This window comes from Rhododendron vialii, chromosome 8a, assembly GCF_030253575.1.
Source record: "Rhododendron vialii isolate Sample 1 chromosome 8a, ASM3025357v1".
In the NCBI taxonomy this organism is placed as follows: Eukaryota; Viridiplantae; Streptophyta; class Magnoliopsida; order Ericales; family Ericaceae; genus Rhododendron; species Rhododendron vialii.
In genome coordinates, this window is record NC_080564.1 from 30,793,081 (window position 1) to 30,807,135 (window position 14,055).

Consider the following 14,055-nt stretch of genomic DNA (forward strand, 5'->3'; position numbering starts at 1 on the left):
TTTAATTTGCTTTGTTGGAAGTTGGTGATGCCGTTCAAAAAAAAAAAAAAGGAAGTTGGTGATGGGCTGGGCTGGGCCGGGTCATAGTCCGGGACTGTGAGGCGTGTGATAAAAAGAGGAAACCCCCCCAACCCCAATCGTCTTTTCCCTTATTTGGTTCTCCTTTCAAAAATATACTTTTCAAAATTTTTGATTGTTTTGTTACTCGTATTTTTTTGTCTTTAGTAATTTTTTATCGAATTGTTTATTTATTTTTTAACATTTTAAATTTATATTGTGTACCTTTAATCAAAAATTAAAAGTATTGTAAAAATTGAGTAAAAACAAATAAATCGCAAAAACTATAAGAATTTTATATTTCAGAAATATATCTCAAAGCTGAACCAAAACACATAGCCCATATAAGAGAGAAAAACTATGTTTTACTAATTAATTAATTACTGGGTATGGGACGGACAAAACGATGTAAATAAAATAAAAACCATTCCCACTCACATTCTTTACCCTCTCATATCGAAGCAGGATATGGTCGGTGGCGGGAATGGTGCGGAGAAAATTGCCTTCTATAATCTTTCATGTCTAAAACGGGACTAGACAATAGACACTTCTGTTTGTGACAATTTTTTGGGTCCTTTGTAGGCTCACTTCAATGTTGAAATTGTTCATGATTCAGAGCACTCAGAGAACATGATGTATTAGAATTTATGTTGATTGATTTTCTACTTACACATGATCTAGACATTTTATGACAACACGAGTGGGTTCTGACTAGGGTTGTAAACGAATTGAATAGCTCGCGAGCTCGGTCCGGCTCGTTAACGCTCAGCTTGGTAAACAAACCAAATTTGAGCTCGAGTTTTCGGCTCATTTACTGTCCTAGTTCTGATCCATTGTGACAGTCTTTCTTTTTCAATAATACCGATTAGTGAAATCATCAAGGTGAGTTCGAAAGAAGTCTGCAAATAATTTCATCGGGACGGTAATAGTAGTTTTTACTTCTGGTAGTACAACGTAAGGGTGTGTTTGGAAATTCATAATTTTCATCACTCCCACTGAAAAAGAAAAAAACAATTCAACCAAATATATATATATGAAATTTTTTTTAAAAAAAAATTATTTTCAATTTTAAAAAAAAAGTTTTATCTAAAAATATTTTTTATTTTTTTTGGTTCTCCATTCAAAAATATTCTAACAAATTTTTTTGTCTGTACCGTAACCAAACAAGTCGTAACAAATAAGGGACCCACAAGGATAACGAATCTTATCCTCATCCCGGATTCCTTCCGACAATCCCCGTTAACACTCTCCGAACTCTGAAGTCTCGGGTCTCTTGACTCGTTCCCGCCGGCGGGGAAAACAGTGGAGATAAAATTGAAGAAAACATGGCGTGCTCTTCGCCGCTATCCTCCACTATCCGTTTCCGAACGCCCCCAATCCCATTCTCAAACCCCAAGTTCTCTCCAAAACCAAAGCGTAAAACCCCGACCGCCTTCGCACTCCCACCGCCCTCCTCCGCCGTCGACGGCACGACCCTCGCGGTCATCGGCGGGAGCTCGGTGGTTGCCCTCGCCGCCGCGGCGCTATCCCTGGCGGACCCCGAGATGCGGCGGCGGAGCCAGGCGGAGGAGGTCGGGGGCGGCGACAAGGAGGTGGTGAGGGAGTACTTCAACAGCACGGGGTTCCAGCGGTGGAAGAAGATATACGGGGAGACGGACGACGTGAACAGGGTGCAGAGGGATATACGGATCGGGCACGCGAAGACCGTGGAGAACGCGATTCTGATGTTGACGGACGAGGGGCCGCTGGAGGGGGTTAGTGTGTGCGACGCGGGGTGTGGGACCGGGTGCCTGGCCATTCCGCTGGCGAAGCAGGGGGCGGTGGTGACGGCGACGGATATTTCGGCTGCCATGGTTGCTGAAGCCGAGAAACAGGTAAACACCAACAAATTGAGGCTACGTTCACTTATCGAAAATGTTGTGTGAGAAATGTATTCTCCGAAAAAGTGATGTGAAATGAATTAAAGGAAAAGGAAACTCATTTTACCGTGTGTGTATGTGTAATGTTAACAAAGAGTTTTGCAGGAAAACTAGAATTCCTCCTTTTTAGTAGGAGGATGTACTCCTAGTGAGAAAGTACACAAAGAAAGTTCTAGGACAGTTAGTTTACCCCTCCTTTCCGTGGGACTTCTGGTGTTGTGCAGTGAGGTGCGCACCTCCTAACCGTCGGATTGTGTATCCGACGGCTCGGATCTAACGATTGAGAGCCGTTCATTGCCGCCGAGATGAGATCTGAGCCATCGGATGCACGATCTGATGGCTCGGAGGCGCGCAGCACGGTGTTGCGTACACCACTGCACAACACCATCCCCCAATTCCTTTCGGTGCAACTAAATGGGCCTTAGGAGTAGTTCACAATCCGGCGCAGTCCGTCTTTGGACTGCATAACGGACTATACCGTCCGTGTAATCGCATCCGTTCATTAGTAATTGGAAAATTAGTACTGTTTAGATAGCTTGATTCTAACGGTTTAAGTTTTTGGGACTACTATAACTTAACATGGTATCAAAGCTTTAGTTGGGAGAGGTGTTTGGGTTCAAGTCTCTATGTTTTCTCCCATTTGTGTCCTGTTTCACTCTATCTATAAAATTTGCATCTCCACGTAAAAATACGGGATTGCATATGAGGGAGGGTGTTAGATAGCTTAATATACATTGTTGGGTTAATTTCCTAACAACTTAAGCTTTTTGGGACTACTGATAACTTAACAAGTACTCCCTCCCTTAGTCACATAATCCTAGGATCCTCCACTCGTGCCCTTAATCTTCACTCACGTGAATTTTAGTAGTGTGGTATGATTTTGATATCGGTTTCACGCTCATGCTCGGTGGCAGAACCAAGATTTCATGTGGAGGGTGTCGATATGTTGGACATTGCATCACTCTGGTTTGATATGGGTGATTTAATAGAGCAATACTCTGATATGATATGGGTGATTAACTTTTCCCTTGCATGTTAGAATATATCCAGCTAACACACTGAAATTTCGTAGTATGTAATTAACATGAATTTTGTTCTATGTCAATATTTTAAATGGGTTTGGGCGTTGTAGGGGTACCAATATCATAAAAAATTGATGCAGTACTGGATATGCACACTACATAGGTAGTGCTATTAGCCGGGTGCCAGGCCAAATGTTGTTTGTCCGCCACTGCTCGCGCTCCCACTCACACAAGCACACACACATTATGTGACTTTGCCCCTTCTATCACAGTTTATTTGTCCCAATGTTGCTCCTAGAAATATTTCACTTTTCAATATTTACCCTTAATTTTCTTGAAAAAAGTCACTTTATTTAAAAAAGACAAGGGCGAAAAGGGAATTTGATTCATCTAAAAGTCAAATGGGCGAACATTTTTGGGACATGAAAATGTCTGATAGTGATCAAATTGGAATGGAGGGACTGCAAATTTGTTCTTACCAGCAAGAAATTTTTTACTAGCATACTGATGGTACCAAATCTTTCATACACCTGAATCATTAACTGTCAGATGGGCGGCCAAGTCATAACATACACCATTAGTTGTCAAGATCGACAGACCGAGATGTGACGGCTTTCTACAGTCGGATTGTAGAGGAGCCGGGCTACGTATAGAGAGCCTTATTGGAGATATTCGAACTTATTGTTTTAAAAACGTTCTGCTATTTTATCCATGGTGGGTGGATGCTGGTTTATACTGTCCAGAGCAATTTTGCAAAGAATGTATGTTCTTTGTTCACTTTTCAGTAGCCAGAACGGTTAGTGAGAATGTTCTTTGAAGTTCTCACTAAACAAGTGAATTACTTCATTAGTTATTGCGGTGGAAAAATGAGATGCATTCATTGTTAGGATGTAGCTAAAATGGGGTAAACTTGTTGCTGTTGAGTTGAGCACGACCTAACATGGTGTTTGGAACCAAAGCCTTTTTGAAATTGGATTTTAAAGGGAAAAATAATTGCACAGATTTGTCAGGAAATCCGGGTTTTGTGTTTAGAACTAATTGGAACAGTGATGAACTAATCCCGTTTGTATTGTTTGGCTTGCCAATGATTTCTTTGGAATGGTTTTATCAATTTCAATGCCCAGAAATTTGACAATTTCCCAAAGGACATCCAGATGCCCTTTTTTTATGTTCTCTCTTCCTTTCAAACCCCACCAAATCTTCTATTCTTATTGCATTCCAAATTTCGTCCATTCCAAACATATCAAATTCTGGTACCAAACACAGTAAGGTTCTTGTTTTTCTCTTCTTGCGCTTCCAAGATAAAAGTTTCATCGATCAAACAGCAACAGTTTCAGATAGACAGGGAAACTATATTCACTTTCTGTCTTAGCTACTTAACTTTATAAACCCGCACGTCTCTACTTTGTATTGGCCACTTTTCTGTTCTTTTACCTATTTGTTCAAGTCTTGCCAGAGTTAGAGCAGAATTTGACTTTTCTCCTTCCTGCAGGCAAGGGAAGAACTTTTGACAGGCAACGATGAGCTCACTCCAGCACCAGTGATGCCAAAATTTGAAGTGAAAGATTTAGAGAGCTTAGCTGGGAAATTTGACACCGTCGTTTGCTTAGATGTTTTGATACATTACCCGCAAAGCAAGGCAGATGGCATGATTGCCCATCTTGCCTCTTTGGCTGACAATCGGCTAATTCTGAGCTTTGCACCAAAGACACTATATTACGACTTGTTGAAGAGAGTGGGAGAGTTGTTCCCAGGGCCCTCAAAGGCAACAAGGGCATATTTGCATGCAGAGGCAGATGTGGAGAGGGCGTTGCGCAAAGTTGGGTGGAAGATAAGGAAGAGAGGTCTAATCACGACACAGTTTTATTTTTCAAGGCTGATTGAGGCTGTCCCTGCCTAGCTTGGAAGGCAGGTCAGGCTTTTTTGACGTAACACTAGAACATAGGAAGTTCTGCAATTTTTTTTTCTTTTGTGAATTCCTAATGTTTCCTCAATATATTCATTTTCGGCATGTATCTGTTGGAGACCGTGTATATTAGAGGATTATGCATATAAGTTTTGAGATGTTTCGTATTTCCACTCAATTTTTTAGTGGGTTGTCATTGACTGATTTTCTGGTTCTAAGTAAGAGTTGAAGAATTCAAGCATTAAAAATGTACAATGACAAACTTCCGTTGGTCTTGGATAACAGACGGGCACATTCACCTCTTTACGTATTTCTGGATCAACGAAACAGATACAAATGTCTATAACGGTGGTAACAAAAGTTGCATGATGTCTGGTACAATCATCAATTGTGCAATTGATTTAGTGCATTCCGGGATGGGAAAATTGAGCTCTACGGACAAAAGTACCTGAAACAGGCATTGGAGCAGAAACTGTATTTGTTGGGCTGGCTACAACACCTGCTTGCTTCTCATCTGGAGAAATACCATCATTTGCACGTCCATATCAACCACTGTAAAAACCTGCTTCAGCCTCCTCCTCTCCCTCCTCGGCCTTTTCCTCTGCTAGCTGTGTTTTGCATCTCACTGTCACTGATATGCCGTTGCGGTAACTTCCCTCCTCTCCCCATCATCATACAGTGCCCTGTCGGAAAAAAAACCCAGACAGTTTCTTATCCCTCCTTTAAACATTTTCTTGTCGTTGGGAATGGTTCAACCTCTTCTTTCATTTGTGACTCCCCTCTTATGACAAACCGAACAATTGGGTTCGGTAGAAAACCAGCGGAAAAACCGATCTAAACTGATTTCATCCCTAACTAGTGACCGGCTGACGGCCAAGACTCTTTAAGTATGTGGATTCTTGACTGGAGATTTTCGAAAAGTTCATCGCAACCAATATACTATAAGAAACTTTTTCACGGCTCAGCAGAGCCTTCTTTACAGCTTCGCACAATCTTGGTCGTCTGTTTCGGCTTTGGATAGTCCAGATTTAAATGAAACTTTTCTTCGGACCCGGTCGCAATTAGCGCCGTAAACAACTAATCATAGCGGATGCGTGAAAAAGATTTTCTCATCCTATAATCCGACGCTAGTTAAAAGTAGGAAGTTAAACCGTCTTTGGAAAAATAATACTAGTACGATGCATCATTTTCAACGAATTCCTCACTTACGCCAAAAGAATGGAATTAGCTATGAGAGACTAGACAAAATTGCAAGCATATCAGTTTTGCAGGTTGATGTGGCGCGGTTATGCTATGTTGTGGCTAACTGATCTGTGTCGGCCGTCATTAAATATGGGCATGATTCGGCCAGCGGTTTGATCATATTTTAGGCAATGGCTGCGTCTTGACAATTGGAAGGCATTGGAGGTACTATTAGAGCGTACTTGGTCTGTGTTCTTGAGGCTTGCTCGTGGCGGTGGCGGTGGGGAGCTGTTTGGTTGTTCTATTTTTATTTTTCTTTATGTTATTTTCTGTATATTTACACTGTGGTCTATTCTTTAGGCTCCGAGGTCTTTGCATGTCTTCGGCGTCATCTATCTTAGACGATAACACAGTTGTATTTTGTTTTGTAATTGCTAAACCCTTGTAATCTTTCTTCTAATTTATATATACCCCCGCTTACTTATATATATGATGTTCTTTTTTGTTGCCAAAAAAAATCATATCACCAACTATGTTAAAGTCACTTTAAATGAATAGCTAAAATAAAATGTACAGTCGCACCACATAGAAAAAATGTAGTACTAGTACAGGAAATGAAAAACCTGTCCGCACAGATTTTCTGTGCATTAATCGCGACATGAGATCCACTATTGGTGCACAAATCGTGACGTGAGATCCACTACGGTCCCAGACAGTTACACAAACACAATGTCAAATACACCTGGCGAAAAGAAAATTTTGTTTGGCTATCAATAATTTTACAATCGCGCACAAACCCACTCGCATCGCATGTGGGGTCTACAAACATTGAATGTGTGTAGTGTGCGTGGGGGCCCCACGTGTTGTGCAAGTAAGTTTGTGTAATTGTTTGTGTGCAGTTGTAGCAAAAATGTTTAGCTGTATGGTCCTTTAATTATTACTATATGGGCCAGGAGTAAATGAAAAACCCATTCAGCTCGACGGCATCGGTCCACATGTTCACAGAAATAGCCCTTCCAAACGCCGAGTAATAAGGCCCATGTTTCGATAGCGCCTTTTCCGTCCTAAAAATCCTACGGTACTTCCTGGCTCCCGCTCGATTTGAGAGAGAGAGAGAGAGAGAGAGAGAGAGAAACAGGAGAGACAAAATTGTGGAGATGGAAGGAGGGGGAGGAATGGGAAGCGATGTGGAGAGAGAAGAAAAAGAAGAGGACGCGGCCACTGATTTACTCAGGGATCGTTTCCGACTCTGCACTATCTCCATCGCCGAATCCGAAGGTTTCTGTAGACGCTGTTATCATTCCGGCTCTCCCTATCGCTTTTGATTTATTTCCGTTAAAAGCGTTTTTTTTTTTTTTGGATCAGCAACACGCAACAACGTGGAAATTTCTCAACCTATAATGTCCTGCATCGCTGATTTAGCCTTCAAATATACAGGTACACCTCCTTCCCTCTCTCTCTCTCTCTCTCTCTCTCTGTGTGCGCGCGCGCGCCCTTATGTAAGCGTATAAGTATGTAAGAACAGACCTATATTTTGGCCTGTGCACACCCTGGTATGTGAAATTTACGAAGCCGCCATTCGTTCATGATTCTTTAGCTGTAATTGGGCGATTTAGGATTAATGGTGATTATAAACTTGTTAGGCTCAGTCCCAAGTTGCTTACCTAAGTCACCCAAGTTTGGTTAGTAGTATTCAATTGATTTTAGGTCGAACACTCCAAGAAATCTCACGGTCTTGGCCTCAGCTCACCTAGTTAAAAACTCTACCCCCAAGTCGATTTCCTCTCGTCGTCAATCGAGACGCGTACCTCCATGTGCCACCGGGCTGCACGTGAAAAGGAAGTTTTAGGCTTTATCCTACTCCCACATGGCTTACCTATGATACTGAAGCTTGGGTAATGTAAATCTGCAGGTTACTCCTACCATCAATTGATTGTAGGCGAGAGCCCTCCAAGACATCTCACGATAGTCATAATTCAATGAAGAAAATAAGTTTGTTCAATTTGTTGCTACGATTTTCTGTCGGCCAGGCTTACGCTGAAGTGTGAAATCATAGATAAAAAATTATGAAAGCCTTGCTGTAAGCCTGTAACTCCAAGAAATAAGCCTAGCAGGTTACCTACTTACTGTTGAGCGATGAACAATTGAATCCCGATGATCTAAATGGACCAGAGACAAGAACATGCATAATGGAAAGGCCTCCGGGGGGATCATTTCTGTAAGAGGCTGATCTAGCTGGCAGTTGGTTAACTTTGCAAAGAGTAGTTGTCTAAATGTGATAGGCAGCAGAGGAAACCTTCTTCTGTTTTCTCTCTTACGGAGGAGATATAGTGTAAAATAGTGTTGTAACACCCAAATTCAGGTCCTGCAATAAAGGATGCGAAAACGATGACAAATACTCCCTCCATCCCTTAATGTTAGTTCCACTTCGGGATTCCAACTTGTATAGTTGGGACAAGAGAGAATGTACTCCTTCTTGACCAATTTCTAGATTGGTTTGAGTTTTTCCATTCTCATGGGAGTGTATAGGGTTCGTGAGATGATAGGTGTAGCACCTATAGAGAAGAAGTTAGGCTAAGGTGGTTTGGGCATATCTACCATATAGACTAAGAGATGCAGTAGTTAAGAGAGTGGATAGGATAGCTTTGGGTAGCAATGCTACGGGGAGGGGTAGATCTAAATTGACATTAGATGTTGTGGTGCGTAAAAATATGAGTATAATGGGTTTGTGTGAACAAGTGACCCTTGACAGAGCTCAATGGAGGAAAATGATTCATGTAGCCGACCCCAAGTGATTGGGACATAAGGCTCGGTTTAAATTGGTTTGGTTTATGGGAGTGTATAGGGCTCTTCATCTTGTGGCCTTTTGTTGTGTAATTGGGTGGCATTCCCTTAAAGCCGTCTTTTTAATATATTTATTACTTGTCAAAAAAAAAAAAAAACTGTACTAGTAATCAAATTGACCCTTCAATTTGACAAAAGGATTGGCAGTAAAGTTTTTGAATTTGGTGGACCTGATGTTGGTTTTCGAAATTCAATGCTTTTTGAACTTTGTGGTTCTTTTTTTATTTTTTACTTTAGTTTGCTGGATTGGCTTGGCTCCATATGAAAAGAAGGGCAAAATTGGAAATTTACCATTTCTTGTCCTTGATTTTCACTAATGGACTTCAATTTTGGGACAGCCAAAAAAGGAATGGTGGAGCAACATTAAGGGATGGAGGGAGTATAATTTAATAAATTTTAGTGTCTACAAGTGCATTAGTTTTGCCTCTTAATCTGTTGCTTGAGGCTTTTGAACTGATCCCTCAGACGTACACATTGCAGATTGTTTTCGAGTCAGAGCAGAAGTCATGAATCTGGCTTGTTTTCTAATGGGGCCCTTTTGGCTTAACTTGATATATTTGAAGAACTTTTTTATGCTTATTTATCATCCTATCGAGGCACGACCTGTGTCATTTGAGTCATATAGCAATATACGAATTGCTTTCAACCAAAAATTAATATTTTTTGTAATTATTTAGGCTTATCATCCAGAAAAGGCCAGCTTGTCATATTGAAGTGAAATATTGAGTGATTATGAGCTAAATAATAGATACCACTTTTGAATTTGAATTCAATTGAGATATACGGCTTAGGTACATAAACAGAGCTGACAATAGCATCCATGCCAATTTATCTACCATTTCGGTCCTATCTCTCATTCTTGTTGCATCTTCGGGTTATTTTTGTACATCACCAAACTTTGTTATCCCTCATCTTATCCTCAAAGAGATACCCATTGCAAGTAGATTAGGTGAAAATTTGGAGTTGGGTTAGATACATCTTCGGAAGTTTGCTCGTGTCTGCATGTCTGCCCCTCAGCTGTGAAGTGATTCCCAACTTCCCAACCATATGCTTTCATAGAGGCTGAATTGAATGGAAAAGCTTGGGGCTAGTTCATGTGAATGCCTTTTTGATGACTGTCTTGTATGTAATTTTATGCAGCAAGTCCGATTCAAATTGTATGGGGCTGCGAGAAACCATTAACAAGGGTTGGAACTTGGATTGGTGGCTATAGTTTATTCTTCACCAGTTACGTGATGTTTTATAGCTTACCACATTGATAGTTATGTTTCTAAAGGATGAAGACAAAGAAGTTATGCATCCTTCTTAGTGAATACATTAAGTTGATGGGTATTGATCTCCATTACTTTGTGTGTGAAATTAAGTCGCATAGTAATGAAAATACAAGGCTGCAACTAACAAAGGGTTAATTTGTTGAAAAGCAGAGCAGTTGGCGAAGGACCTTGAGTTGTTTTCACAACATGCAGGCCGTAAATCTGTGAACATGGAAGATGTCATTCTTTCTGGTAAGTTTACCAGTGGTAATAAGCTTGTAAAATTGTCGTTGAGTATTAGTATCGTTCCTGGTTTGACTCTACAGTTGTTTTTAATGTTTAGCAACAAAATATGTTAATTCTTGGTCAATTGCTCTTTGCTTGTTCATATAGCTAAAACATTGTAATTCGACGTTTCGTGTAGTTATTGGATACAGACAAACTTATACTTGTCCGTGCAATATATAATCAGATGTGTTCTTGGTGCTCTTTCTGTCTTTTTAAAGCACTTCAAACTTTCATTACTGGCAGTATATGTCCATTTTGTAAGTATGCAGCAGCATAAGACTGCTTCAATTTGGTTTCAGCTCATAGGAATGAACATCTAGCTGGCTTATTGAGGTTCTTCTGCAATGATCTGAAAGCAAAAGAACCCCAGTCTGAGAGGAAAAGGAAAAAAGGACCAAGAAAAGAAGACAACGCTGCAGACGCAAAAGAACCCCAGACTGAGAGGAAGCGGAAAAAAGGACCAAGAAAAGAAGACAAGGCTGCGGCTGGAGCAACAATCCACATTCCTGACCTTTAGCTCAGTAACTCTTGGTAATATTATCACATCGACAAAGAAAAATGGTCATATGAATAGAAGGTTGGTTCATATATAGACACCAAACGGGCATTGCTTATACAGAGTTGTCCTGATGTTAGGAGCATGTAACTACCCCTTGACTACCTGAGTAGGTGGCGCATGTCTAGACGATGTGGAAGTTAAAAAACTGTTTTCGTCTTATCATGTCATGGAACATCTGCTGCTGCTTGATGGTAAGTTCCTGTTACCCTCTGTACATAGTGTGATTATCATTCATCTCATTTGAGGCCTGTATGCGACTCGTGTTTTTATGAATACACATTAGTCTTTGTATAACAAGCTTGTAATTCAATTAAGTTCTGTTTTAGTTTTTGTATAGATTAAGTTCTGTCAATTATTATTTGGACTAATTGCTGCTTTCCTTCTTCTGGGAGTAAAACAAGAGTCTGTCGATCTACCGTCACTTGTTTTCCAATGTTCTATACTAACAGCTGAGTCCTCTCCGAACCACAGGAGATAGTTGCCCATAATATGGCTCACCAACTTCACTTGCCTCTATGGGGGGCTCTCTCCGGGCAGGTTCGGATCACTTTCTAGGTCCCCAAGCTTTTTTAACCTTGGGGAACCTAAACCGGCCTATGCTCTTTCCTTTTCTTTTTGTTAGATGTCATTTATTTCCAACATAAAACAACCACACAAAGAACGGAGAACTCCTGGGGCATCCCTCAGGTCAGTCCACAATCAACAGAAAAGTGAAAGATACTCTTCCACTGCCTCAGAATGCGCTAGGACCCGTGGCCGGTTGGCCCCAAGGGAGCAGACCCACACAAGGCAGCTGTGATTGGTGACACTATCAGTGACCCTCTCAGGCCCGTCACTCAGCATTCTTATCAAGCTAATGGCAGTTGAATCGCTTGTGTTTGCTCCCTTCTTTGCCGCTCGTGGTGGCCTGCTTTTTAAGATCTTCTGAGAGGGAGCGGATGAAAAGAAATAGATGTGGGAGGCGGTTCAAACTTGTCCCTTGTATTGGTATCATCATCTCTAGTTTCATATCATTTCACTGTTTTGGAACAGAGAGTTATTTAATTCCTTGTATTGGCATCTGTTTCCTTTTAATTAATGAAGGAGAGCTTGAACGGCCTAAGCTTTTCTGGTTTTCATTTCTTTTTTAGGAGGATTCTCTACAGCTTTGGCTGCCATGAATGCAAATAGCTTTGGCTGCCATGAAGGCAATCAATGATGCTTATTGAACGATTCAAGCTACTTTTTCCTAACTCTAAACCAGTAGAGCTTGTGATGTAGAAATATATGAAATTGCTCTTATGACTATCCTTCTACGGTCATTGCTCTTATAACTAGTCCGACCGGTTACTGTCACATTATGTAATGTTTGGATGCTCGTTATCTTGAGTGGGATGGATAATCTGATTACCCAGTAACTTCAAATTGGGATAGTTTCTTCTCTGGTAATATTCCCAGTGAAGTGAATATCTGCATGATCCAACTTTCTTGAACAATTTTAATTTGGTCTTTCACCATCAACCCATCAGTTCTCCGGTCTGGTCCCTTTTCCCGTTTCGGGTGTGTACAACATAGCTATGGAAATTCTGTCTCTCAACGAGTTACGTACTCAGCAGCACCGTATGCACAGGGCTCTTGAACACTCCATTAGTCGTTATCTGGTATTATCACACATTAATCAGAACAACAATGTATTCATTTTCTGCTTCTACAGTAGTACTGTTGAAATTTTGTTAAAGCATTAAACTCAAAACCATTTGGCAATGGATGAGGGGAGAGGTCAATAGTAAAATACTAAAATCTTAGTCACATAATCCTTCAAAATGGTCTTCGCTCGCGCTTTCAATTCTCGCACTCACGAATTGTAGTTGTTTGGGAGGTTTTTGAAAGACGTTTTTCACGCTTACATTCTCGCACGCGCATTGTGACTTAGAGTAAAATAGAGTAGTGGTTTAGGTGGGCCTTGGCACATGCAAATTATGTGACTTAAGAGTAAAATAGAGGAGTTGGTTTAGGTGAGACTTGGCACATGCAATTGTACTGTAGTCAATTTCTTTGATTTGTATTTCCCTAATTATAAAAATTGCCTGATCGTTCAGGAATTCATGCACTAAACTTTGGTGATCAAGTGGGTGTGTATGCGGGTGCTAGAATTTTTAAAACTTGAATAAGGCTCGGATGTCAGCCAATGCTTTTGAACAAGTGCTTTCAGGCACGGGCTCATTCGCTAGTCAACTATATTTATTACTAAGAAATCCAACATGAATCCACATTCTTACAGCCATATCAAAAACGAAGCCTGCAATCCAATGAAATTACCATCTGAAACAAAAGGAAAGTAGGATTTGCATACTCAAAATCGGCAAAAATGATAAAAAGAATGAATTTAAGCCCCAGATTTTCTACATCCCTATTTTTGCTGCAGAAATAGGAAAAGATCGAGGATGTTGAACCTGATCTTGGACACGAGATGCATGGAGGGAAGGAGTAACTCGTCGAGAGAGATCGCTAAACAGGGAGGATGGAGCTGGATGATGAACAGTAACTCGGTAAATTATCGAGTTACTGTTCATTGAGGTATTTGAAAGGGGTTTCGTTGAGGCTTCCAGAGTGGTTGTTTTGTACTTTAGGATAGGGATAATAGCTAAAACACCATTTCTAAGTTTCTACTACTCTGCTATAATTCCTCTAAGATACCCACCTAAGAGATACATAAACGGAAAACTCGCCACCTATCGGAATCCAACGACAGATAAGAGTTAAAAATAAGAAGAGTTTTATATGAAAACATCCCTCAAACTATCACCCATTTTCCCACTTCATCCTTGAACTATCAAAATCACCTACTTTGTCCTCAAACTATCCATATCCCACCCTATTTGATCCAAAACCTAAAGCCATCCAAAATTTTGAACCCAGCAAAAAACTGCTCTCTACCAATGTAAGGGCAGAATTGGAATTCCACCCCTCCCCACACATCTGGCTTTCCCTCCATTTTGTGCCCTATATAGACTCACACGTGGGGGAAAAAAACAGAGCACACAGC

General features: G+C 40.7%; 2 protein-coding genes across 4 annotated transcripts; both read left to right on the forward strand.

Moving 5' to 3' along the window:
* The first annotated feature begins 1,269 nt into the window (after positions 1 to 1,269).
* Positions 1,270 to 5,075, forward strand: LOC131335246 (magnesium protoporphyrin IX methyltransferase, chloroplastic). Its single transcript, XM_058370515.1, has 2 exons — positions 1,270 to 1,931; positions 4,491 to 5,075. The coding sequence occupies exons 1-2, from the start codon at positions 1,383 to 1,385 to the stop codon at positions 4,896 to 4,898; spliced, it is 957 nt and encodes a 318-aa protein (XP_058226498.1). The 5' UTR covers positions 1,270 to 1,382; the 3' UTR covers positions 4,899 to 5,075.
* Positions 5,076 to 7,137: 2,062 nt separating this feature from the next.
* LOC131335248 (protein MHF1 homolog) lies at positions 7,138 to 12,419 on the forward strand. Of its 3 annotated transcripts, none has more exons than XM_058370516.1 (5): positions 7,138 to 7,364; positions 7,452 to 7,523; positions 10,355 to 10,435; positions 10,771 to 11,002; positions 11,108 to 11,364. In XM_058370516.1, exons 1-4 carry the CDS (start codon positions 7,244 to 7,246, stop codon positions 10,986 to 10,988), a joined length of 492 nt encoding a protein of 163 aa, XP_058226499.1. In that variant the 5' UTR covers positions 7,138 to 7,243; the 3' UTR covers positions 10,989 to 11,002; positions 11,108 to 11,364. The 3 variants fall into 3 exon arrangements, 1 of the variants encoding a protein (XP_058226499.1); XR_009202475.1 differs by adding an exon at positions 12,161 to 12,419 and having other exon boundaries at positions 7,143 to 7,364; positions 10,771 to 11,221; XR_009202476.1 differs by adding an exon at positions 11,502 to 12,132 and having other exon boundaries at positions 7,143 to 7,364; positions 10,771 to 11,221.
* The last annotated feature ends 1,636 nt before the right edge of the window (positions 12,420 to 14,055 follow it).

Coding starts and splice junctions, on each gene's coding strand:
- LOC131335246 (XM_058370515.1), top strand. CDS start 1,383: ATGGCGTGCTCTTCGCCGCTATCCTCCACTATCCGTTTCCGAACGCCC. Junction 1,932..4,490: donor TTGCTGAAGCCGAGAAACAG/GTAAACACCAAC, acceptor TCCTTCCTGCAG/GCAAGGGAAGAACTTTTGAC.
- LOC131335248 (XM_058370516.1), top strand. CDS start 7,244: ATGGAAGGAGGGGGAGGAATGGGAAGCGATGTGGAGAGAGAAGAAAAA. Junction 7,365..7,451: donor CTCCATCGCCGAATCCGAAG/GTTTCTGTAGAC, acceptor TTTTTGGATCAG/CAACACGCAACAACGTGGAA. Junction 7,524..10,354: donor TTTAGCCTTCAAATATACAG/GTACACCTCCTT, acceptor GTTGAAAAGCAG/AGCAGTTGGCGAAGGACCTT.